General features: G+C 38.9%; 3 protein-coding genes across 3 annotated transcripts; all 3 read right to left on the reverse strand.

Annotated features, from left to right (window-relative positions):
* Positions 1-264: 264 nt before the first annotated feature.
* Positions 265-6,613, reverse strand: tap2t (transporter associated with antigen processing, subunit type t, teleost specific). Its single transcript, XM_072456869.1, has 12 exons — positions 6,552-6,613; positions 5,904-6,414; positions 5,409-5,523; positions 5,009-5,139; positions 4,414-4,619; positions 4,049-4,246; positions 3,838-3,966; positions 3,132-3,332; positions 2,846-3,019; positions 2,522-2,681; positions 868-1,004; positions 265-603 (listed from the first exon to the last, which is right to left on the reverse strand). Exons 2-12 carry the CDS (start codon positions 6,400-6,402, stop codon positions 415-417), a joined length of 2,139 nt encoding a protein of 712 aa, XP_072312970.1. The 5' UTR covers positions 6,403-6,414; positions 6,552-6,613; the 3' UTR covers positions 265-414.
* A 170-nt stretch (positions 6,614-6,783) lies between these two features.
* Positions 6,784-16,711, reverse strand: slc16a5a (solute carrier family 16 member 5a). Its single transcript, XM_072456853.1, has 5 exons — positions 16,596-16,711; positions 14,763-15,220; positions 12,140-12,283; positions 10,668-11,507; positions 6,784-8,763 (listed from the first exon to the last, which is right to left on the reverse strand). Exons 2-5 carry the CDS (start codon positions 15,109-15,111, stop codon positions 8,513-8,515), a joined length of 1,584 nt encoding a protein of 527 aa, XP_072312954.1. The 5' UTR covers positions 15,112-15,220; positions 16,596-16,711; the 3' UTR covers positions 6,784-8,512.
* Positions 16,712-17,770: 1,059 nt separating this feature from the next.
* Positions 17,771-22,738, reverse strand: kctd2 (potassium channel tetramerization domain containing 2). Its single transcript, XM_072456866.1, has 6 exons — positions 22,072-22,738; positions 21,772-21,880; positions 21,595-21,686; positions 21,360-21,455; positions 21,000-21,125; positions 17,771-20,594 (listed from the first exon to the last, which is right to left on the reverse strand). Exons 1-6 carry the CDS (start codon positions 22,423-22,425, stop codon positions 20,565-20,567), a joined length of 807 nt encoding a protein of 268 aa, XP_072312967.1. The 5' UTR covers positions 22,426-22,738; the 3' UTR covers positions 17,771-20,564.
* Between the last annotated feature and the right edge of the window lie 69 nt (positions 22,739-22,807).

The raw sequence follows: 22,807 nt of genomic DNA on the forward strand, positions 1-22,807 counted from the left end.
TCCCTGTCAATAATGTGCACTTTGACATGGGATTATGAAAAAATGTATGCAAAATGTATGAAAATGTTGTGGTCTGCCATTGGTATGTCTTACCTTCTCTTTCCCACTTACTTTTAATACATTTAGAGAATACGTGGCACCACTCATCCAAGCTTCTTCATAAAGGAATGAATCGCTGATAAAAGAATACCTTAAATAATTGGCATAAAATGAGCTAACTAAACTGAAAGAAACTGCTAGGAAGTAGTATCTGTTATTAGTTATATCCACTAAACTACCCTAACCTTTAAAGAAGCTACTTGGATGAGTGAGAAATGTCTAAACTAGTAAGTAGTAAATACATCTTGTCACTCATCCAAGTTTTTAGAGTCCAAACACTTGTGTCCATTCTCAACCCCAGTTCCTCCTGTGTCTTTAAGTCTTGAAAAGATCTTCTTTTAAACTATAGTATCGTCCTCTCTTGTCCATCAGGTCTTGGTGTGTTCCCTCTTCAATAATTTCTCCATTTTCTAAAAATATGATGTGGTCCGCTTTCTCCACAGTCTTCAGCTGATGGGCCACCACCAGCACGGTCCGGCCTGCAGACAGGACCTCTCCCAGGACCTAAGACGAAAACATCATTTACATTTACATCTTTTCATTCCCATATCACACTTCAAAACAGAACGTTGAAGTAATAAATGTACAAAATCAATCATTTGTAATCACTCAATTGAATATTTGAGCAGACAATATTGCTGAAACCCTAAGTCAAACTCATGATAAGCTCTCACAAAAAGACAATAGGCACACATACGCTATATGTTACTACATAAATAATAATTCAGATTTGGGCTGGTGCAAAAAAAACATGTGGATTGAACTCACAGCGTGTTGTGCGAGGACGTCCAGTTTGCTGGTGGCCTCATCCAGAATAATGACCTGTGGATCTCTGACCAGAGCTCGGAGGATGGCAATGCTCTGCTTCAGCCCCTCCGACAGTTTCCCCCCGGCCTCCCCCACATCTGAGACGAACAGGCACGTTTTATAGGGAAAAGGAAGGGACTTCACATTTTGAAATACAATAAACTGTTTCATAAAACATTGCGATAATACTTAAGACCAGTAGAATTGTTTAGAGATTTTTTTGGGAAGGCAGGAGTTCTACTTGGATGTGTAGATGGTATACATTTGTACTTTTGGTGCTCTTCAGTGCAGGGATCAAGTCTTTTAAAGTACTTTTTGACCTTTTTGAGCACCTCAGCTTCTAACTACTTTTCGTTCAATACTGAAGACTACTTTATTTCAACCCTAAAACATAAAAATCCCAGTATACTCTTTTCCAAAAGAACATACAAATAAGTAAAAGTACATGCACTAAATATTGACCCCTGAAAGATATTGATCAATCTGTCATTTATTGAATGATAAGTCTTTATATTATTGTTTGTTACAGGTCGGACTGTGCAATTTGGAGGGTAAAAATATCAACTTGCCATTCCATACAGGTTGGTCAATATCTTCCAAATCTTACCAATACGGCCGATATTCTACCTGGACCTGTTATGCTTTGTTTTAAAGACTCTAGAATACAAGAATCAAATCCAATTTACTTTAATGCCCTAAACTGTAGCACAGCACTGATATTTTTCATTGGAGTAGTTTGTTTGTTTGTTTGTGTGTCTGACGCCGTAGAGCACCTGAATGCAGCTCCAGAGTGACGCTCCTGTTTGCCTGCTTACCACAGACTGTAAAACACTCACGCCATTCATGGCTCAGTCAGTGATGGATCATCACGTTCACAACAGGAACAAAATATGTCTTATGTTTTAGCAAAGTGTCAGAGTGGAGAAGAGTGAAGACTGTCGCATACTGGATTGTATTCTAACTACAGACGGTTGGAATCAGGATTATAAGAAAAGGGTTGAAAAGGTGTCAGTTTTTTTCTTTCACTCTAGTGCTTTGTGAACTGTCACACCACATTGCACACTGCTCTCTTATTGGTTTACTTGCTGTAAAGTGATTATAGCTCTATCTTTTTATTGGATCTACATGGCATGTGAATGAGCTGTGAAAAGATGTGTTAAGTGTATGCACATTAATTAACTATGGGTTGTTCATTGCATAACATGTCACAAAAGAGTGTTATGTACTTTCAGTCTTGAACTTTGGCCGTTATAGGCAGAATAACAGTACATTTAGAACTATATAACATGATTTATATCAGCTATATAACACCTCCAAGCACCCATTTATCAGTATCGTCCCTCAAAAGTCCTTACTTTGTGAATTTTGTTCACTGAAAATGGCAATAACATGTATTTCTGATTCTGAACAGGTTTACAACATAAAACAACCCCCAAGGAGACTGGAAACGTTTCTGTTTGATAAAACTTTGTCATAACTTTGTCACTTTGTCATAACTTTTTTATTTTTTGAACTGCATGCACTCTTTTCTGCTATTTGCACTTCATTTGGGATCAATCAAGTGGATTTCTATTGTGAGAATAACCAAATATCTACAGTAATGAACATATTTTACCTGTGTCATAGCCACGGTCAAGCTCTGAGACGAAAGACTCTGCATTGATCCTTTTGGCAGCTTCACGGACTTGATCAATGTTGCTTTCTTTAAGTCCATACTCAATGTTATACTTAATGGACCCACAAAACAGCACAGGATTCTGGGATACGACTGCCATCTTAAAATAAACATACTTAGGTCAGATGTCATGTTTACAAAATGTATATAGATATGAAGGCCTTATTTTGTCAATGCTACCAACCATTTACTGTTTACAATTTTGCCTTAGTTGAACAAATACCTACTATTATTTGCCTTGTTAATGCAGTAAATGTACTGTACCTTATTGTGGAGATATTTCAGCTCATATTTATGCAGTGGTTGTCCATCGAGCAGGATCTGTCCTTCTTGTGGTTCATAGAGTCTCTTCAAAAGACTGACACATGTTGTTTTCCCGCTCCCAGACGGACCCACAAGAGCTGTCATCTGTCCTGCACGCAGCTCCATAGAAACGGACTGCACAGATGAACATTTAAAAGGGGTTGTTTTTGGATGAAGTTTGAAACACTAACCCTCCACATACAATAAAAAAACACAAACTAAGCCCTCCAATACTATTAAGAGTTACCCTGAGTGCCGTCGGTGCTGTCTTTTCCGATGACTTCGACGGGTAAGTGAAGGAGACATTTTCAAAAACGATTCTTCCCTCCAGTTTCTCAGGGGCCAAGTCTCCCGCAGTTTGACACTTTGGATTTCGGTCGAGGTAACTGAACACTTTAGATATGACCCCGACGGTGCTCTTTGTTTCTCCATAACCGTTCATAATCTCCTGTGGCAAGACAAAACCATTTATGAAATAATTGTGAAATATGTGTTTTCTTTAAGTGTGGAAATGGTCATCAGTAGTGACGCTTATCTTCTGGTCATGTTTGTATTTCGAGTTATTAATTTTCTGCATTTATTCGAATCTGTGCATTGTTTCTCAGTCTAGAGCTTGAATACCTAGAATGTTGCACAGTGAGGAATTAAACTTGCACGTATACAATTATATGTGTTTTTGTAGTGCTAAAGAATACCATCAAAAACATGCATTTTATTCTTTGTGGGCTCACTTCTCCACAGATATGACCTGTAACTTGGCGTGGAGGAGACATCTGCATTGACATCTCCATAGAGACAAGCAGGTGGCATACCCTTAACCACATAATGCACCATTGATTGAGAGTCCCATTTTATATTTGCTTGAGACCTGATTGCGTTGAGTGAAGATAGCGCTTGAAAAGTCTAATAATTTAAAAAGTACTTGGTGTTGGAAGTATAATAAATAGTCTTACCCTCAAATTGTTGGACATTGGCTTTTGGTACAACAGAAAACTAACCAAACAACCAATGCTGAGCTGATTGGACAAGATTAGTCTTCTTGCCAGCACAAAAAAGAAGATCTTTATCATAAGACTGACCATCTACAAGAGGGAAATATAGAGCAGATCATAAACAATAAAACACACACAATTATAACAATTGCAAAGCTAAAGTAATACTGACCCGTCTTATTAAACAATAGATTGAACTGTAGATACCACGCTGTCTTTTCACTCCACAGAGCTTATCCAGAGCCGCCTGGTACCTCTTTATTTCAACTTTTTCGGCATTAAAACTTCGGACCGTCTCAATGCCACTGACCGACTGCAAAACTAACGCACTGATCTCTGCGTGGTGGGACTGGATCTGCTCTTTCAGCTCCTGGTGACAGATAAAAACAACATTAAATCAACGCAGTGTAGCAAGTGTGGTAAAATGATAAATGTAATAGCAAAACAGGACTTTGATTTGACAAATTAATGAAATCAGCAAAGGACAATATTGGGACATTATGTTAAATGCAATCACAAAGCAGAAGTCTCCCTCACCGTGGACTTAGTTGTGTATCTGTTTTGAACCAGGCCTAAAAGGGGCATCTCTAAAACAGTAAGGAGAGTGAGTTCCCAGGACAGTTGGACCATCAGCACCAGCATCAGGCAGGTTTTAAACGTGCTACGGACCAAAACATTGGCATTTAGGGCCACGGTTCGTCCCATTCGGTCCACATCCGAGTGCAGCCGAGAAGACAGTTCGCCTATAGGACAAGACAAGCACAGGATAAAAACCTTCACAACACAATTACATAGTACGAGTAGGTTATAATGCATTACCGCTATTTAACAATGAATTGATTCTTTACAAAGTAACAATAAACAGAGTAGATTTGCTCCAATATTTACACATATTCCATTCTTTGAGACTAGACAAAAGGTTGTTGGATTTTGCCTAGTTTAACATCACTTTACATAAGTACTGAGTATTAATTTTGCTTTTTGTTTAACTCCTGGGTCAATAAAAAACATGTGCACAAACGGTAGTAATCTAGGCTTGTTTGTTGAAGCCAAAAGGTTTTACTTCCTTATACATGTTCCTAGTAAACGTAGGGTCCTCATTAATGACATACACCATAGTATCATCTTTTACCAGCGTTGTTCTCTTCAAAGAAATGTATTTCTTGCTGTAGAAGTGTGTGGAAGAGAATATGCTTCAGTCTCCTGTTCAGTCTCGCCAAGCTGAACATAAATAACCCGCCTCTGACCCCGGAAAACATGGCACTGGACAAAAAAGACAATAAGAGAATGAAATAAAGAGAAATATAACATCATTGGATAACACTTTATTTTAACCACACTATTCCCACCTTAGTAAAGCACAAACAACCACTTAATTCATAGACCCTAACCTTAATAAGTAGTTACTAAGCTTGAATAATCCTTGATAAACTAACTGTACATTATGAACCGAGTCTTTATTCATGCTTTGTTAGGGCAAGTTAAGGTGTAGTTATTATAAAGTGGTCCTCCTGTTTGTTTGGGTGACTTACCTGCCGAGAGAGACACACGCCAGCGTCGCAATGGCATAGCGCAGATTAGTTTCAACCATTGAAGCTTTGAGCATGTCAATCACGTTCCCCTGGTACAAAGGAATGACCGTATCACCTGAGGAGACAGTGACAAATGAATATTACAAAGCACACGATCAAGCAGCACCTTAACATCCACACCCGCACACCCAATTTACTATAAAACCCTTACTCAACTATTGATACTGTAACGTCTGATGTCTGAATGAGCTGAAGTCTATTTCAGTTATTGTCTGTAAAGATTGGAATAGTATAAATAAAAAATACTGTTTGCTAAAACGGCATTTCTACTATATTTGGCTATAAGATAAGAACATTTATAGGGAAAGTCCCATGTTGCAATGCGAGTATATGAACAGCAGAAGAATAAGAATATGCAGGCAAAACTTACATGCAAGATTATTACGGTTTATGTAAGGATCATGAATGGATGACAAAGTAAAAACAGATACTCACAAACAGCACCCACAATAAGGGCACTGAAGGCGAGACATAAAACGTCTGGTTTGAAGAACTGCAGCAGCCTTCCAAACCGCTCTCTGGCCCCTTGGATTTGGGGCTTTCTTTTGGCAGATTTCTCATCATAGAGTCCCTTCTCCCAGATAACACAGGCCAACAGCGTGGCCACGGTGCTCAGGGGGACTCTGGTCAGGTCAGGAGGGGGTCCCATGTACGCACGGTCAGCTTTGGACATGAGCATCTGTCCTGTCTCGAGGACGGGGCCGAGGAGGCAGAGGAGGAACACCAGCCTGCGCAGGACTGGCTCTGGCTTCCCTCCCGTCAATGCAGAGGATAAATAATACAAACACATGTAATTGACTGCTCCAAGAGCCCACAATCCCCCCAATCCTCCGCTAATTGGGCTCTTCAGCAGGAGCAGAGCGATCCAATAAGTCCAACCCAAAGTTAAGTCCAACAGGAGCACTGACAGCACACATGTGGTGAGCTCCTTCATCTTTCAATCCCACTGCACAGAAACAAAACAACACTGTAACATTTGTTTTACAGGGTTTAGTTTGTGTTGTCATTTGTGTGCATGCATTGTTTTGTAGCACGCTAAAGCCAGGATTTACTTAAAGCTTGCTTCTTTAGTCTACTACTCACCTTAACAGACAGAAATAACCCAACCAAATCAATGAAAATCTTATATATATCTCTTATTATATAGATTTATCCTTCTAATTTCGTCGTAGAGCGAGGAGCCGTCGCCTCATTCCAAACGTTGTATTGAGAGTTTCACTTTCACTTTCTGTTTCACAATGATGTAATAACTGTATTGTCCACTTGATGGCGACAAATCATATTTGTATAGACCAAGATTCACAGGCAAAGAGTCTTTGTTTTTGCACTTTAATGCAGATTATTTAGACAAAAAAATATCAATTACAGTTAAAACGTTGTATTTATTGTCCCTGATTATGACAAATAAATATTTTATAATTTGGCTAAAAGCTTAACAAAAATGACTTGAATCATAAACTTGTGCTGTACAGTTGTGTGTCAATTCAGGTAATCATTCTCATATTACAGTATACTATGGCTTATGGAAAACAGTTTGAAGTAATTTAGAAGAAGTAATTGTATTTTTTGTAATAATGTCACAGAAAGAGTAGAACATTCAGTTACTTATCCTTTGAATATGTTATGACAAGGACGGAGGACACATAAAATGACCATCTTATATTTTCAGTCTGTCTGGAAGGGGTTGATTATACTGATACAAACATGTGATGTACAAAACAGCAATCATTTTTAAAGGCACTATTCATTTGAGAGAGAGAAAATGCACAAAAAGGCATTATAACTGAACACTTCTCTCCATGAATTCATTTTCCATTTTTGAACTTAAAGTATTTTAGAAGTAGTTTAAATAAATCTGAATAGTTTCATCTAATAGGTCTTCAATCACAGACTACCTAAAAGTTAATGGTAATTCTGAAATACAGGGAGAGTAGCTATAATAGTGTTCTTACAAATAAAATAAAGAGTATTATTTGGTTTTTACAAGATTTAAGTGACAGCAGCAAGATAAAATACAATCAGTGTGGTTCTAAGTGCACCTCTGGTTTTGGTAAAGACGGTGATTTTGAAATGGCATCTCTGATTCAAAGTCTAAAAGGACAGTGAAATCATTCTGCTCCACCGCATATAAAAGTAAACACTACCTTGTACTAAATTTGGATTTTGAACATGAGACCACCTCAGTCAGGGCAGGGTGACCCACAGTGGAATTTGTGAAGCATTTTATTCTTGTTGTTAATATAACGTTATGCAAAGTTGTCGAGGTGAAATATCTTTTAAATAATATGTGGAATCCATGTTTTGGTTTTAGCTTTTGATCCACTGGGTAAATTTCGGCTCAGTGTATAAGTTCTCCCATTGATATAACTAGATATAACTAACTCCTTCAATATTGCTTTGGCAGCCCGTCAGGAGCAGTGAGCTGCTGCTTTACAGCACTTGGAGCTAGGCTTGATCAGATCCACCGTGGCAGAAGATTTTACCTATTTGTTTTAAAACAGTCCAGATGACTACAACTGCCGCCTTTTCTACAATGGATCACTCCTGGATAAATGAGGGATTATACCAACTTGATGTTACCTATTGTGCATGTTTTTTGAGTTTGCCATCATGCACTACATTGCACTTGCTGAGGACCTGGGGTTGGCATCAAACGGAGGTCAAAGGTGACTGGTTCATTACAGAGATAACACTTCATCAATGTAAATCAGTCTCACAGGGGTGGAAGAGTTGGCAAAAAACATGAATGTATCACAATTTAATGAGAGTTCTTAGATCACAACTGATTAAGATATTAAATATATTGACTCCAAGTCGTAAATACCTCAATCTACTTCACCTCGAGTGTTCACACTTCACTGTATTTGGTTAAGGCGGCCTGTCGCTCATAGAGAGTCTGAGCAGTAGGAGTGCGTGGGAGTTTATGTGTTTAAGCATAGACCTGCCTTGAACAGAAAAGATCTGAATTTAAAAAAAATTCAGATCACAATTAGATTTTGTATTGCCATATCGCCCACCCCTAGACACTTACAGTAAGAACAAATTCAAACGCAGGTTGTGCTCTCTGTGTTGTCATCTGAAGCCTTGAGTTGGTCTTCCTCTTTGGGCTCATTTCCATACGGACACACAACTATTTCATCAGTATGAGTGGCTGGATTGGGCAGTTGGAGCTGTTTTTCCTCCCTTTTGTCCAGGTAGTAAAATGATGCCATGAGAAAAATGGCAGAAGAGGCAACAACGGCACTGCAGGCGTAAAAGACAGGAGCGTACTGGCCAGATCTGTCCACCAGGATCCCTGCAACAACAAACAGCAGCAATTCAGTCATTATTTCTCACAGCTCTCAGTGAACCAGAAGGTCTCCTGCATACACAAGGGAGGTGGTGTTGGATATTAGTGTCCACAAAAGGAACATAAAAAAACAAGTAATTCAAGACTGCTAAATCCCAATACAATTCCTACTTTTGTTTTTGTTCAGATTTAACATTTGATTAACCAATCGTACAGCTTAGTTGAGGACAAAATGAACATGAACATGTACTCAAACTCTACACCTAAAAAAAAAAGGGTTGGACTTAAGTAAACAGGTAAAAGGTGGTAAAACGTTGGGTCAACATGACATGACAAGTATTTTTATATTTCCTTGATGAGGCTGACCAATAGGAGGGGTATGTGGGGAAAAGTGTGATTGTTTTAGAATAAAGCTGTATTCAAATATGTGAATCACAATATCACAATAATTGCTTACAGCCAAAGAAATTAAACAATTAAAATACAATTCTACTGTATCACCCAGCCCTACAGTTTGAGCTCATAACACAGCACTATCTATGTTAAATCAGCTTTTCATTCATAATTTATTTCCACCTTACTTAATGACTGGATGCACAAGACATCGATTTTTTTTTTTTAGATTCTTTGCTTATCCATCATTATTGGTAATTCACAAACTTGGTGAAATATTTTTTTTTTTCTAAAGAATAAACCAAAACAAATGTGTTGAATTGTTGTTCAATACACCCCACCTCTTAGTGTCTTAGTGTCAGTGTTCATAATGTTATTATTGGAGCCATTCCATGGAATGGAATGCGACGAGTCTTTGTTCTTGCCTGGTTTCTTATTATTATTATTATTATTAAAATTATTATTATTATTATTATTTTTATTATTATTGTTCATGGTCATTTTGCCACAACTCCCTTTTTGACCCCCTGAACATTGATGAAAGTCCCACATGGGGACATAGACGCGATCGGCTCGGCCCGAACTCAAATCAAAAGGAGCTTGCGAGAACGCCCGTCGCAACAGTGGCGACTAGTTCAAAAAAGAAAAAACATGAAACGCTAAATCTTTGAGCAGCCTGTGACGAGTAAAACACACCTGGCAGCAGTGCTCTGTGATAAACAGGAAGTCAGCCATGTTGAATCAAAGTGGCGCCGCATTGTTTAACTTTTTTTTTTCAAAATCGTACTTGTCCTGGTTTTTTATCCGATTGAGCTCAAAACAACACTTTTTGCATTTAAGGACATTGAATTTTAATAGATATAATGCCTTCACTTCCTCTTCCTCTTTTATTTTGAAGGAACATTTCCTCTCGTGCCGTGGTCTTAGCATTAGCGTTAGCATCAGCATTAGCGGTGGGTCTCTGTTGCTAGTCGACAGAGGTTCAGGGAGGAGGGGGTTTAAAGAATAAAGTCTAAAGAATAAAGTCTAAGAGAATGCAGTGTTGGGGCAATCGCGATCAAAAGACGGTTGCGTTGGAAAGCGGTCGCGCGGGTGGCGAGAGCCATCATCGCCGCTACCGTGGCTTTAATTGCAATTTAGTCTTTTATTCAACACAACAGCTCTTTCTATGCTGCACTATGACCAAGGGATCTCAACACGCATCAACACACATGCTAAGAGTATATTGATACAGTGTGGTTTGCTGAATGTCTCTCCACACAATTCACCTCTATTTCACACTGCTTACTGTGCAGTCTCTGTTTTTTTTCCAGTGTTCTTCTTTAGCATAAAACAAATACTTTGAAGGCGTACATAGGTGCCAGTAATGTAACACTTTATGGATACCAATCGCCATAAAACCCCGAAGAAAAAGTTACAACTACAGTAGTTGCCAGGCACCTTTTCAGTTGACTGCCAAATGCCATTAAAAGTTACAGAAGAAGAAAAATAAGAAATCCTAAAGTATGCTTCTTTACCTGCAAGTGGAGGTCCAATGAGGAGTGTGATGCTCTCCATGATGGCCAGGAGTCCCAGAGCAGAGGGGAACCTGCTCATTTCAACTATCTCCATCAGCACAGTGAACATCAGGGACCCCACTAGGCTCATGGACAGCCCAAAGACCACCACGTAGGACACCAACACAGGAAAAGACGGTCCAATGCAGCAAATGCTATTACTCAACCCATTCACAAGCAGTGCAGAGGAGAACACGTAAATAAGCCGCCCTTTGAACCACGGCATGCTGAAGATTAGGCCAACTGGAGGTCGTATTACAATATTAACTACACCAAGGATGGACAGCAGCATAGCAGCTTTGCCCTGCTCCATGCCGTGGGCCGTGGCATAGGGAACAAGATAGATCAGGGGCACAACAAACCCGAGCATCATCCACGTAATCCCGATCGAGTACGCAAAGTATCTTGGGTTGTTGAAAAACTGGTCAAAAGCCATATGTTTTTTAATTGTTGACAACGCACAGTTCGACACAGTCTTTAAAAACCCTTTGGTCTTCTCGTCTTTCTCCTCATGGGACAAAGATGGCCGATGGTCTATAAGGGGTGGACCTTTAGGCCTCTGGGGCTGTAGAGGTCTCATCACTGCCCCGCAAACGCAGCAGTTAAGCAGAACAGCACCCAACACCAGGAAGCTGCCCCGCCAGCCGTACTCCACGTGGAGGTAGTTGCCCAGAAACGGGAGGACACAGAGGCCCAGCGCGGTGCCTGTGGAGGACATGGCGTTGGCGAATGCGCGGCGGCGGACGAAGTAATGGCCTAAAATGGTGACAGCAGGCTGGAAGCTGAAGCAAAAGCCCAGACCTGGAAATAGCCAAAGTAAGACATCAGTATAGCTAATCTGAACGACTAAATTATCAAGTTTTGAACAAGATTATTCTGTTTATAATAATTGTGATGATTCTGGCCTTAATATACCCGTAATAAGAATATAATATAATAAGAATGATATAATATAAACCTGAATATACACAATATATTAGAAACAAAATGATACATATAAGAACTAAATATAAAGGTTTCATAAAGCTGATCTGACCATATAGGAATGATAATCTATGAAACTGAGTTTATGTGAAACAAGTAGGATTTCACTGTTGTTTGCTCATGGTGTTAAAAGATGTTGAGTAATGATAAAATTGTGACTAACATTTACATCATGCCAGGGAAAACATGGTCGAATGATTATTCACAATCACCGACATTCTTAGTTCTACCAAAGGAAATTAAAGTAATTACACCTACAGAGGCACTAGTCCTATTGTATGCAATTGTGAGGATATCATTTTAGACCAGGAGATGTAAATACATTCTGATTGATTGAGTAAACCCTGCCTATATTCTACATTAGTTTAGTTTGTAGCTCAACAAAGTGCAGGTTATTTAAGTCCACTGTACTTATGTAGGTGTATATTCTGAGCTGACTTTTTCCTGACCTGTAACAACCCCTGCGGTGATGTAGAGCCCGGCGATGGACTGAGTAAACGAACTGGCGGCCATTCCCAATCCGCTCAAGACTCCGCCCAACATCACGGTCGCCCGGCAACCCAGTTTCTCCACCAGCACGCTGCAGAGCGGGCCTGTGGGTGAGAGGGAAATGCTCTTAGCTTAATCCACACCAGAGCAGAAAAAATGTGCCTTAATCCTGGGTGTTTTACATGACTTCACTTACTGCACTGACCTTTTATCTAGAAACTGGTAAGCAGACATTTTCTCACCAACTCTTGAAATACTTCAGAGAAGGAGTAATAGAATGACAGTACATATAACTATAGCTGCAGTGCCATAAGAGACATGTGATTTAAGTTAAGTTAACTTTACTTTTCATTAAGGCTATCCTTAATTAGGTTATAATCATGATTTTTCAGGTCGTAATATTCTCGTAAGAATTAAAAAGTAATAATTGTGACCATTTTAGAAGCAAAATGTGGTCTTTTTAATTCAGTCTAGAGTCCTAATGTAATAAACTTTTTTATCTGGCTGTTTTTGTCACATTACTTTATTTTGCCATTCAGAAAGATCTATTTCATAAAGCTGGTCATAAACTTGAGAAAAACAAGTTATAGTCAGACCTCAGAATAATCATTAAATTGTGGTGTTTTTTCTCACAATAATTCTAACACTAACATTTTATATCATGACATCCCTACTTTTAATCAAAAATATTTTTTTATTTTTAAAAAAGAAAGAAAAAACCTAGTAAAGTAAATTAATTTGGTAAAGATGTATGACTTTTTTTGAACACAGGTGTCACATATACCGGTTTGTATATTCAAGTAATACTTTTATTTTCCTATTGTTTTAATAACCACTTAACTTTCCCTCCCTTCCTTTCATTTAATATAGAATCTGTCAGCCCAATTACAGAGTATAATTTGCTGGGCTTAAGGCGCTACGGGTGGCCACACAATCGCCTGGGTCCAGTGTTGACTTTGCAAAGCCCTTTTTTGCTCACTCACTTCTTCCTGGTCTGATGTGGATTATATAACACAGGAAGGAGACGCCATTGCTGTGGAGATAGACCTTGTGTGCACTAAAGAGACACAAATGCCTTTTCAGTTACCAAGACAAATGTAGGCTTGATGAGAAAGACTGCACATTGTAAGTGGTATGAGCTTTCCTAACCAAGATACACATTATTTATTTATGTATTTGTTTATTTGTTTATTTGACAGGGACAGTATAATTTAACATTACCACCAAACACGTAACTGTCATATACATACGGCTTTTAGCCTTCTAATTTGCATCCTCTGTCCCTGGTTAGGATTCTAAAGATTTTTAACAGATTAGTACTAAAAAAGCACTACAAAGTAAGTATAAAAACACATATAAGTATAAAAATTTCACTAAACATCCCAAAGCAGTTTAATGTTCACACTGACTTTCTTTAAGGCAGCGTTTCAGTTTTGTGGAGAAAAGTCTGATGTCCGACTGTGACTTAAACTTCAGCGGAGAACGCTGCCTGACTCAGCTCTTATCCTCACACTTTCATTATTACATTTTTGTTTCAGTTCACACATTTCACCAGGAGCAAGAGCATTTACAAAGGAATATTCATCAATTTATATGTTTGAATAATGTGGCAGTGATGTCACTTGATTGTTTTTTTAATAAATACTTTAAGTGTCTGTTTATGCAGTGACACTAAAGGCTTTGACTTCACCAACAACTTTATTCTTTAATCCATTAAAGACAAGTATATCTGTTTGTAGTTTAGGATATTTTCAATGACGGGTCCCGCTTTTTCATAAGTTCATTAACAGAACTGTTTATCCACAGCAGACTAATTTGTTTCCTTTAGTTTTTTACAAGATAAATACATTTCTGAATAGTATTTTTTAAAGTCACAGTTAAAAGATCTCAGCACTGATTTACATTTCCATTTGCATGACACCCTCCAGGTAAACAGGTATTATTTGGGATGAAAACAACACTTTATCTTTCCAAGTCAGGACCAACCAGTTTTTCAACCTAGACCAAATCAAGACTAAACCTGCCATTCAAAAAATATATGTATTTTTCTAATTTTGATCATTTCCAACATGTCTTAATTGTTGCCCACATATACAGTACATACATAGTACATACATAGTTATATTTGTACACATTGTATACAACCGAAGTCATAGCCACTTATTGTGCATAATAGTAGCCTTATATTTTTGTTCTACCTGCTCAGTCTGCATCAGATTTAAGTCTATTTTTAAAAGCCATTTATCTTGATTCCTATTGCATGTTTCTATTCACCTGCTTCGAGTGAGTTGCAACACTGGCATTTCCTCATTGTAGGACAAATGCAAGCTTCTTTTCTCTTCACTTTCATCCAGGCTTTGGACTGACAATATATGGACTGACTATACTATATATATATATATATATATATATAGTATAAGTCGCACCCCGGCCAAAACTATGAAAAACGGTGCGACTTATAGTCCGGAAAATATGGTACTTTAAAACTCTTATATTTTGAATACTTGCATGCATATTGTACCTTAACATTCTTGAATGTTCTGTATCATGTATATTATTAATAGTAATTGAGTTACATGTTACCTCCTGCATGCAGCACAGATGTCATGATGGAGGGCACCCAGGATGTTTCGCTGTTGGTTGCGTGGAACTCAATCTGCAGGTCAGTGTAATAGATCCCCACACAGGACGGGAAGGCGAGGGTTAAGGCAAGCACCAGGATGGTAGCGGCCAGGACCGCCCAGCCCCACCCACCGTCAGGAGCCTCATCTCCTGTTACAGCTGTGACACCGCGGGCCTGTTGATGCTCACTTCCTGGTTCCTCAGCCTCGCTATGCGCCTCTTGATGCATGTCGGTCTCCAAACCGCTGTGACAGTCTTCAGTCTGTAGGTGGCGCTCTCTGACCCCACCCACTCCATTTCTTTGGGTCATTTTTAGCCCAGCAGTCTTGGTAAGACCCAAATGTTAGCTATGTAGGCTGTGTAATAAATAAACGGCACTTTCCATGACACTGTAGCAGCTTGGGAACCTTTGAGAGGACCTAAAATAAATAAATGAAAGAGTCATGAATCATATATTGGACATTCATAAAAACTGGCACTGAACATTTTCACCCGCATTAAACCAGGCATCTATGCAGTGCTTTCCTTGTCCATTCATAACACATGGGAACATGGGGGGAAAACGTGTTAATAGTTTTAATGTTAACATATTTGCCCTGATAATATACTCAAGGGCTAAGGGTACAACTATTTGGTAAATATAATTTAAAAAAGTGCACAATTTCACTTTTCCGGTGGAGGGATGCCATGTCTTTTGTTTCCCATGGGATGTTATTGTTTAACTTGGCCTGGCAACAGCATCTGCTTGTTTACAAGGAGATGTGTTTAATACTATACCGAGGAACACTGCAGGCAAAGCAACGCAATCACAACGGAGACAAGCCTCAACCAGAAGAGTTTAATGGACAAAACCCTTTTCCTTTTACCATACTTGGAACTGACTTCATGCAGTATGTTTGCAATTGTGATACAAGGAACTTCTTCTTTTTTTTTTCAAAGTAATAAGGTGATAAATCAAGTACACACAAACCATGTTGTTATCAGCATTGGGTTTATTTAGTGGGTGAAAGCCGGAAACGAGCATTTACCCAGGAAATTAATTGGCATAAATAAACCAACATCTTGTGTAAATATCTCTCTATGTTTTTCTAAGTTGCAATTAGACATAGATATGAATTAACAATGGGGGATATGTTTTTTTGTTTCGATTTTACCCTGCAAACAGTTAAGTTCTGTATGTGCATTTTATGACCTCTTCCACACTTCTGAGAACATCCTGGATGAACGCAGCCCACTGTGATATGTACCTAGTGGATTTTCACAGTGTTCTCCTAAAGGCTCTAGGAACAACTTCAGCTCACAGTTAGAGATTTAGAGATTACATTGCTGGGGACATACATTCTTTGCTCATATAACGTTTGCCTACAGAGAAGAAAAACATATGTCAAGAACTGTAGCAGAATATAAATGTTACACAACCTATGTAGTTAAGTTGTAATTGATTATAATGTGAATGAAGCTACAGTGGTGAAAATCGACATCCCTTTGTGATACATATATAAACTTGTGTTATGAAACATTTGCTGATATGATAGTCTAAACAGCGCATTGGTCATAGTAGGCTATAAGAGTCATGCGTAAAGGCTCTATGTCTCATATTCACATTCCCCACGTGGCAACCAGATGACATTTCAAGTTATTCCCGTTGTAAACCCGCGCTTCGACCATGAATAGGTGTCAAAATGTTATTAAGATATCGTTATAAGCGCTTAGTTACAAAAACATCCGCCTTTTTAAACGGAACAGCCGCTCCATGCATTCCTCTTCTATACAATGCAACTGCAGCTTACTTACCTGTCCAGCACATCGTTCTCCATCATCGAAACCGCGGCGTCGGTGTCTCTCGGCTCTCACGTCTCATCGGTCTCCGCGCGGTCCGGACAGAGGCGCGGTCCGTGGTCCATCGATGACTGCCGCGAGAGCCGCTGCTGCCGCTCGGGCTCAGAGCTGCGGAGGGGAGGCGGCGGTAGGAGGAGACAGCCGAGGCCGAGGGGAGGAGGGGAGATTACGGGCTGTTGACAACAGGCCCCGGCCCCCCCCTGCCCTGGCCCAGCACCAACCGCTGCTCCCGCTGTCCCGCTGCTGACACCGTGACACAGTCAGGAGGCGCTTCAGGCCGGACAGTGTTGACACGGGCAGTTGTGAGATACATATGCAAAGAGTTAGTTACTCTTTAAGGTTATTCACTTGTTATGCAAATCTCTTGACAAGGGGTCTTTAGCAAAAAAAGGCAAACTGATGTGGCAATGTGGCAAAAATGATGTTCAAGATTGATTAGTCGTGGATGCAAACAGAGCACATATCAGATCTAAACTCTTCTTGGGTTGGGTCTGATTGTTGCAGATTATCAGATTTTTTTTCTGGTCATGTAACTGTACCCATTGTTTTTTGTTCTCTTGAGGATAGGTGTGGAACGAGGGCAAAGGGTTGTGTGGGTCCACTAACACAAACTATAATGGTCTACTTTTGATATTAAGTTTCTATTTATTTTGAGAGGTTTTTTATAAGTTTTTTTTTTTTTAATTATTATACTTCTGTACCAAATCTGTGTTGCAACACTGGAACTTCTCCATTGTGGGACAAATAAAGGTTATCTTATCTCATCTTATGATTTTTCCACTGCTTTTGCTCCATGAGATTTAATCTAAAACACCATATTGTTGCCTGAGACTGGTGGTCAATACAGTGAATATTTCAAAAGGGGCACATTTAACTCTGAATTAGAAACTCAAACTAAAATGTTAGAGAATGGGATTTTAAATGTAGATTTTTCAAATTGGCAGTAAAACGTACTGCTTATAGTAATTTGGCCCCCAGGCTTGTACATGCCTATATAGGCTAATGTCCCACTGTGTACTACTGAGGTAAACAAATTGTTCTTAATTATATAGTACTTCAATAAATATAGAATAGGTGACTTTATTGTAGAGTAGTAGCAGAGAAAAGGAGAAAAAAGACACCCAACAACATTTTAAACACAGACATACTTTATGATTAAAAACTAGACTTGAGTTCTGTTAAAACCATTACATGTAAAGAAACAATGTTGGTAGACAAATCCAAACAATATAAAATAAATAAAAGTGATCAAACAATTAGACAAAATGTTTTGTTGTATTTTTCTGGTCAGCTTCCAAAAATGTCTCCATAATCTCCATTGACAATATTCACATTTGACATCAATACTGTTGATAAATGAAGACAAAGCAATTGTTAAGAATGACAACATTTTTTAAAAACACATCTAAATGAGTGTATTAGGAGTGTGCATGTCCACAAACGCATGCAGGTGTTTTCATAGATTAACTGGCAAAATGATCCATGGACTCAACATCTTTGAGTGAGTAAATCTTAAAAATAAACTTTAGGGGCTCTGAAATGGTATACTCTTTTTCAAGCTACTACACAACACAGGTCTTGTGACTGAAGAATAGTTGTAGACCATCACATTTAAATCTACACCTACCACAGAGCCATGCCTCCAGTTTCCCACCATGCATCACATTAACTTGGCTTTTACTTACACCAAAGTCAGACAGATTCCAGTACGAAACGCCATAATCGTTTGAACAACGCATGCTCTCATGTTTTTCACGTGCCAAAACAAGATATTTTTTGCAGGTTGGTTGCACATTTTTGTCGACTAGTTCAAACACTGGGTTGTTTTTTTTTGTCATCACTACAAAGTTTAGGCGATCAAAAATGGGATTCACAATAAGTGCTTTGAAAGTCAACATTGGATAGCTATGACAAACATGCAACTCAAGAAGATTTACCAAAGCGTGGCAGAAAACTGTTGAATTATTACTATTACGATCATTGTAATCTCCAAGAAATTAAGTGTCGAGTTCAGTCAAAAAAAACGCATTGGCACATGGAAGAGTTTTTTTTTTTATAGTGAATGATAAATTCTGCAAGTGATTTGGCCTGATGTAGTTAGACATGATATTGATGATATTGTACACCTTTTGTTGGCACCAAATGATACAGGGGGGCTAACTGTGCACAAGACCGCTCAAAAAGGCACAACACTGGACAGAATACAAGGAAAAAGGTGCATTGAAGGCCCACAGAAAAGGGGGAAACCGCTCCTCTTTTGAAACCAATGATTAGTTAAATAAACACTATTGGGGTACAGGAAAAAAAGAAAAAGAAAGTCAAAAATTCAACATATGACCGCAACTGGGAGCATGACAACAGCAAAGCTAAGCATTAGTAGTATTTTTGTTCATGCTTAAATAGAAAGTTATTACATTTAGAACAACATTATAAGCAATGATACACAATAAAATATGGTAAAATGTCTATTGCTGTTTGGTTTTCCTTTTTGCATGTTAAGATTCATATGATGATAATAAAACATGTGTATTAATGTTGCTATAAATGTAATGTTATGTGCAATAAACAGCAGAGTAATGTCTTCCACAGCAGGTAATGTTTGAAGGCAGGAAAGAACATAAATAAAACAAGAATTTACACTAGCTTCAGCCTTGCAAAATGCAACTTAGGTTTATATATATATATATTTGAGCTTATGCGTGATGAGCACAGTTTAGTTCATACTTATGTTGCTACAAGTGCTGCAAAATGTTAAAAACATAATGTATAAAGGAGGATGTTTGCAGATTTAGCAAAAAGTCAGGGAGAACAAGTGCTTTTCAGGGTTTTGAGGCTGCAAACAAACCACACAGTCAGTCAACATCCCTGGAACAACAGTGAATCATGGCATTTTGATTTACAATTTTAAGTTATGAAAAATGACAACTAGGTATGTGATATTAAATTATTTTTAGGGTGTCACTACAGAAACGTGCAGCTCATGTTGATATTTTGAAAAGCAGAAAGCAGAGGCACTGCATACATAACCTCAGATGTGTGTCACCACAGGAGAAACAATTAGGAAACCAATATTGATAGTTATGTCTTTAATAAATGTTCTTATATATTATAATATGACTATGATACAGAAATCAACAAACACCATTTGCATTCCTTTTTTTCCATATAATTCCATTGTGTGTAGACTATATAGATTCCTTGCATGCCTTGACAAATTGTACACAGGTTTTTGTCTTTTTGTGTCATTTTGTTTTCAATTGTGTTCAACATTACACTTGTGGGAATTAATAAAAAAGAGCCCCAACCAAATAAACTGTTATGTTTTTCTGGATTTTTTTTTCTCCAAATGGAGGTGAACTGAGCAAGGGACATCTTGTGAGAACAGACTGCTAAAACTGTGACATTTTAGAACCTACTGCTGTTCATTCCATGATTCCATTTGAAACACAAAATGGCTCAGTCATTAGAGTTGTCATCATCGTTCCTTTATGTCCATTTAAATCCTGAGGAGAAGTCTGCTAAGTTACCATTGCCAAACATATGAGAGAGGCATCCATTCAGTTCAAAGTGCAGTGATAATAATAATGATACGAATAAGGATGATAGTAGCTCTGTGTGTGTGCTTCCACCAACACAAACAAAGGGGCTACAACTAGCACCGTAGCCCGGATTTGCCAAAGACACTGACCGTAAAAGCTGCAACAAGAAAAAACTGCTCCACCACCTTCTGACTGGTCCTCACAGCTAACCATACACAGGTAATGGTTTGTGTTGCATCCCGCTGTGGAAAGGCACACCAGAGAAGGGCAGGGGGTGGTGTGGACAACAGAGGTGGTGGTCGAAGGGGTTAAGTAAACTCATTGAGTAGATGTCCATGACGTTGTTGTGTTGATAAAGTGTTATTTAGCTCAGGGTCTGGTCTCTTTACATCCGTGAACCACGTTCTTGAAGGATCTGGGTAAGAAACAAAACAAGTGAATCATTTTGTCTCTGTAAAACATGCCGGTCAAGATGGCAACAGTGGTAAACCTGTATTGATACGCATATTGTCAATAGATTGCCTTATCGATATTTCGAGTACAGCCCTAGTGCACTTCTCCATTTAATGTAAGTATCTACAACTAACAAGACACTGGAACCTGTCCTGAACATGGACTCAAAACATTGACTAAATGAAATATGTATATTTTACTTTTTCCTGTTTCCCCTTGATTCATGTCTTAGCACCAATGTTACGGCATTTGTATTCCCATGTTTGTTTTCTGTGCTGGGAGGAACTGAGAATACAACAGTTTGACATTGAGTGTGTGTTAAAATATTTTTCCCTACTGCAAGGAGGAAGAGGGACAGGATTCTTACCTTGGCCTTCTCAGTGGGCTCAATTACAATGCCGTTGGTGGAGTTGTTGAGTTCCCTGGAAACTACACATAAAAACTCTGCCTGGTCCTCGTTGCCATAGTTATATGAGGAGCCAATGCTTATAAGCTGAAGGAGCAAACGGAGAGCAAAAAAGTACAGGATTAAATACAATGTCTCATGAAAGCATTTAAAAGGTTAAAGAGGCAAAAAAAATATGTAAAATTGTTAAACGAAGGACTGAGTAGAGACAAAATTAATAGAGGTGCTATTAAATTGAAGTTAACAAAGACAACATAAAATTTGTTTTCATAAATAAGAAATAAACAAGATGACATAATTAAAACGTTGAGAGCTGTGCACCTGCTCAAACTTCCAGCCGTCCGACATGGTAGAGACCATCTGTGTGAGTTCCTCCTCTTGGCACTGCAGCACTCGATAAACATGTTTTACAGGGCCCTGGGGGACACAGGTAAAGCAAACAGTGTTATGTTATGGAGGGACCAAGGCTTCATTATGTACACTAGAATAACAAAGTATGTGTTTTGTAGAGGGAATCAACCTTTATTTAATGTGTTGTTAATAGACCTTTGGTTACCTGAGATGTCCGGTTCTCATTGTCGCGTATTCTCTCCTTAACCATCCTCACCAAAGAGGCGATGTTATAAAACTCTGCTTCCTCTAGAACACCTGTAAGAGTATTAAGGAGATTACACCATATTCTGTATGATATGGTTATTGTCTATAGATATGTTAATTTGGTTAATTGCATTACCTTCTTCTGCCAAGTTTTTGTCCATGATCAACTTCCCATGTCGAAGATAATTAAGTATGGGTCCAAAATATGTAGGATCTCTGTCGATCAAGTAAGCACCGGTCTCATCCTGCAGAAATGAATAGGTAAATTCAAGTAGAACATGTAACGTTACATAGGTGTATATCCGTTACAGTAGTAATATTGAAAGCACTACCATTTTTATATTTAATAGCAATTTAAATGCAAATTTTAAAAAGGTGTCAAAAGATTAAGGCCTTGATCTATTTTGTCTGAATAAAACAAATGGCCTATACTTACTCTGTCAGAGTCCAGATCAGGATCGTCTTGACACAGTCGATAAAGAAAAGACTTTGGGTCTCTGCACAGCGTTTGCTTGGTCGTACTAAAGTATGTACCACCGACATTGAGGCGAACCCAGCGGGATCCGGGCTTTTCCGCGGGTTCAGACGGTGAGCTGGGATTGCTTTTTACCGGGAAGCCGAACACGGAGCGGCCGCTGGAGCTGCTGGACAGCCCGGGGCTGAGCTGGCTCGTCCGCTGAGGAACCATGAGTGTAGGCGATGCGAGGCGCATAGAGCCGCGCACGTCCCGGTGTTCGCTCTGCTCTATGGTGCCCGTGGAACTCGGCTCAACTACGTGCAGTTCAGCCATGTTTACTCCAAGTAAAATGCGATTAGCAAACGATAGGCAGCAGGGAAACAATTTTGATCAGATTTGTAAACAGAATGAGGCTATTTTTCGCGGACGGGAGGCTGGCATCAGGGCGTTGCTACTCACAATCGACTGCCTTCGCCCTTTAGCCGAAATACTTGGACAGAAATATAACTAATGAGGCACTACGAGGTAGGCAGCATAGTGTGTATCCGTTTATTTTTAAGATAAATTGCCCATTCTTTTCTATTCAAACGTTAATCAGAAAAAGGCAATTCTTCCGGGTTGTAACGTGATTAATGTTTACTTCCGCTATGTCATGGCCTTTCAAAATAAGAGTACAAAGTCAACTCTGGGGGAAACACACAACCATTTTACTAAT

The sequence above is a fragment of the Eucyclogobius newberryi genome, unplaced genomic scaffold (genome assembly GCF_026437365.1).
Source record: "Eucyclogobius newberryi isolate DKJ021-1_F unplaced genomic scaffold, fEucNew1.0.hap1 SCAF_20, whole genome shotgun sequence".
NCBI lineage: Eukaryota > Metazoa > Chordata > Actinopteri > Gobiiformes > Gobiidae > Eucyclogobius > Eucyclogobius newberryi.

What these genes read in the sequence shown, in the direction of transcription:
- tap2t (XM_072456869.1), bottom strand. Translation starts at nt 6,402, where the DNA reads ATGAAGGAGCTCACCACATGTGTGCTGTCAGTGCTCCTGTTGGACTTA. An exon ending in CAGCACCGACGGCACTCAGG is followed by an intron (nt 3,020 to 3,131) that starts GTAACTCTTAAT and finishes TCATCTGTGCAG; the next exon opens with TCCGTTTCTATGGAGCTGCG. An exon ending in TGACCGTGGCTATGACACAG is followed by an intron (nt 1,005 to 2,521) that starts GTAAAATATGTT and finishes TGTTCGTCTCAG; the next exon opens with ATGTGGGGGAGGCCGGGGGG.
- slc16a5a (XM_072456853.1), bottom strand. Translation starts at nt 15,111, where the DNA reads ATGACCCAAAGAAATGGAGTGGGTGGGGTCAGAGAGCGCCACCTACAG. An exon ending in ATCTGTGCTGCATGCAGGAG is followed by an intron (nt 12,284 to 14,762) that starts GTAACATGTAAC and finishes TCTCACCCACAG; the next exon opens with GCCCGCTCTGCAGCGTGCTG. An exon ending in CACCGCAGGGGTTGTTACAG is followed by an intron (nt 11,508 to 12,139) that starts GTCAGGAAAAAG and finishes GGCTATTTCCAG; the next exon opens with GTCTGGGCTTTTGCTTCAGC.
- kctd2 (XM_072456866.1), bottom strand. Translation starts at nt 22,425, where the DNA reads ATGGCTGAACTGCACGTAGTTGAGCCGAGTTCCACGGGCACCATAGAG. An exon ending in CTGATCTGGACTCTGACAGA is followed by an intron (nt 21,881 to 22,071) that starts GTAAGTATAGGC and finishes TCATTTCTGCAG; the next exon opens with GATGAGACCGGTGCTTACTT. An exon ending in ATGAGAACCGGACATCTCAG is followed by an intron (nt 21,456 to 21,594) that starts GTAACCAAAGGT and finishes TGTGTCCCCCAG; the next exon opens with GGCCCTGTAAAACATGTTTA.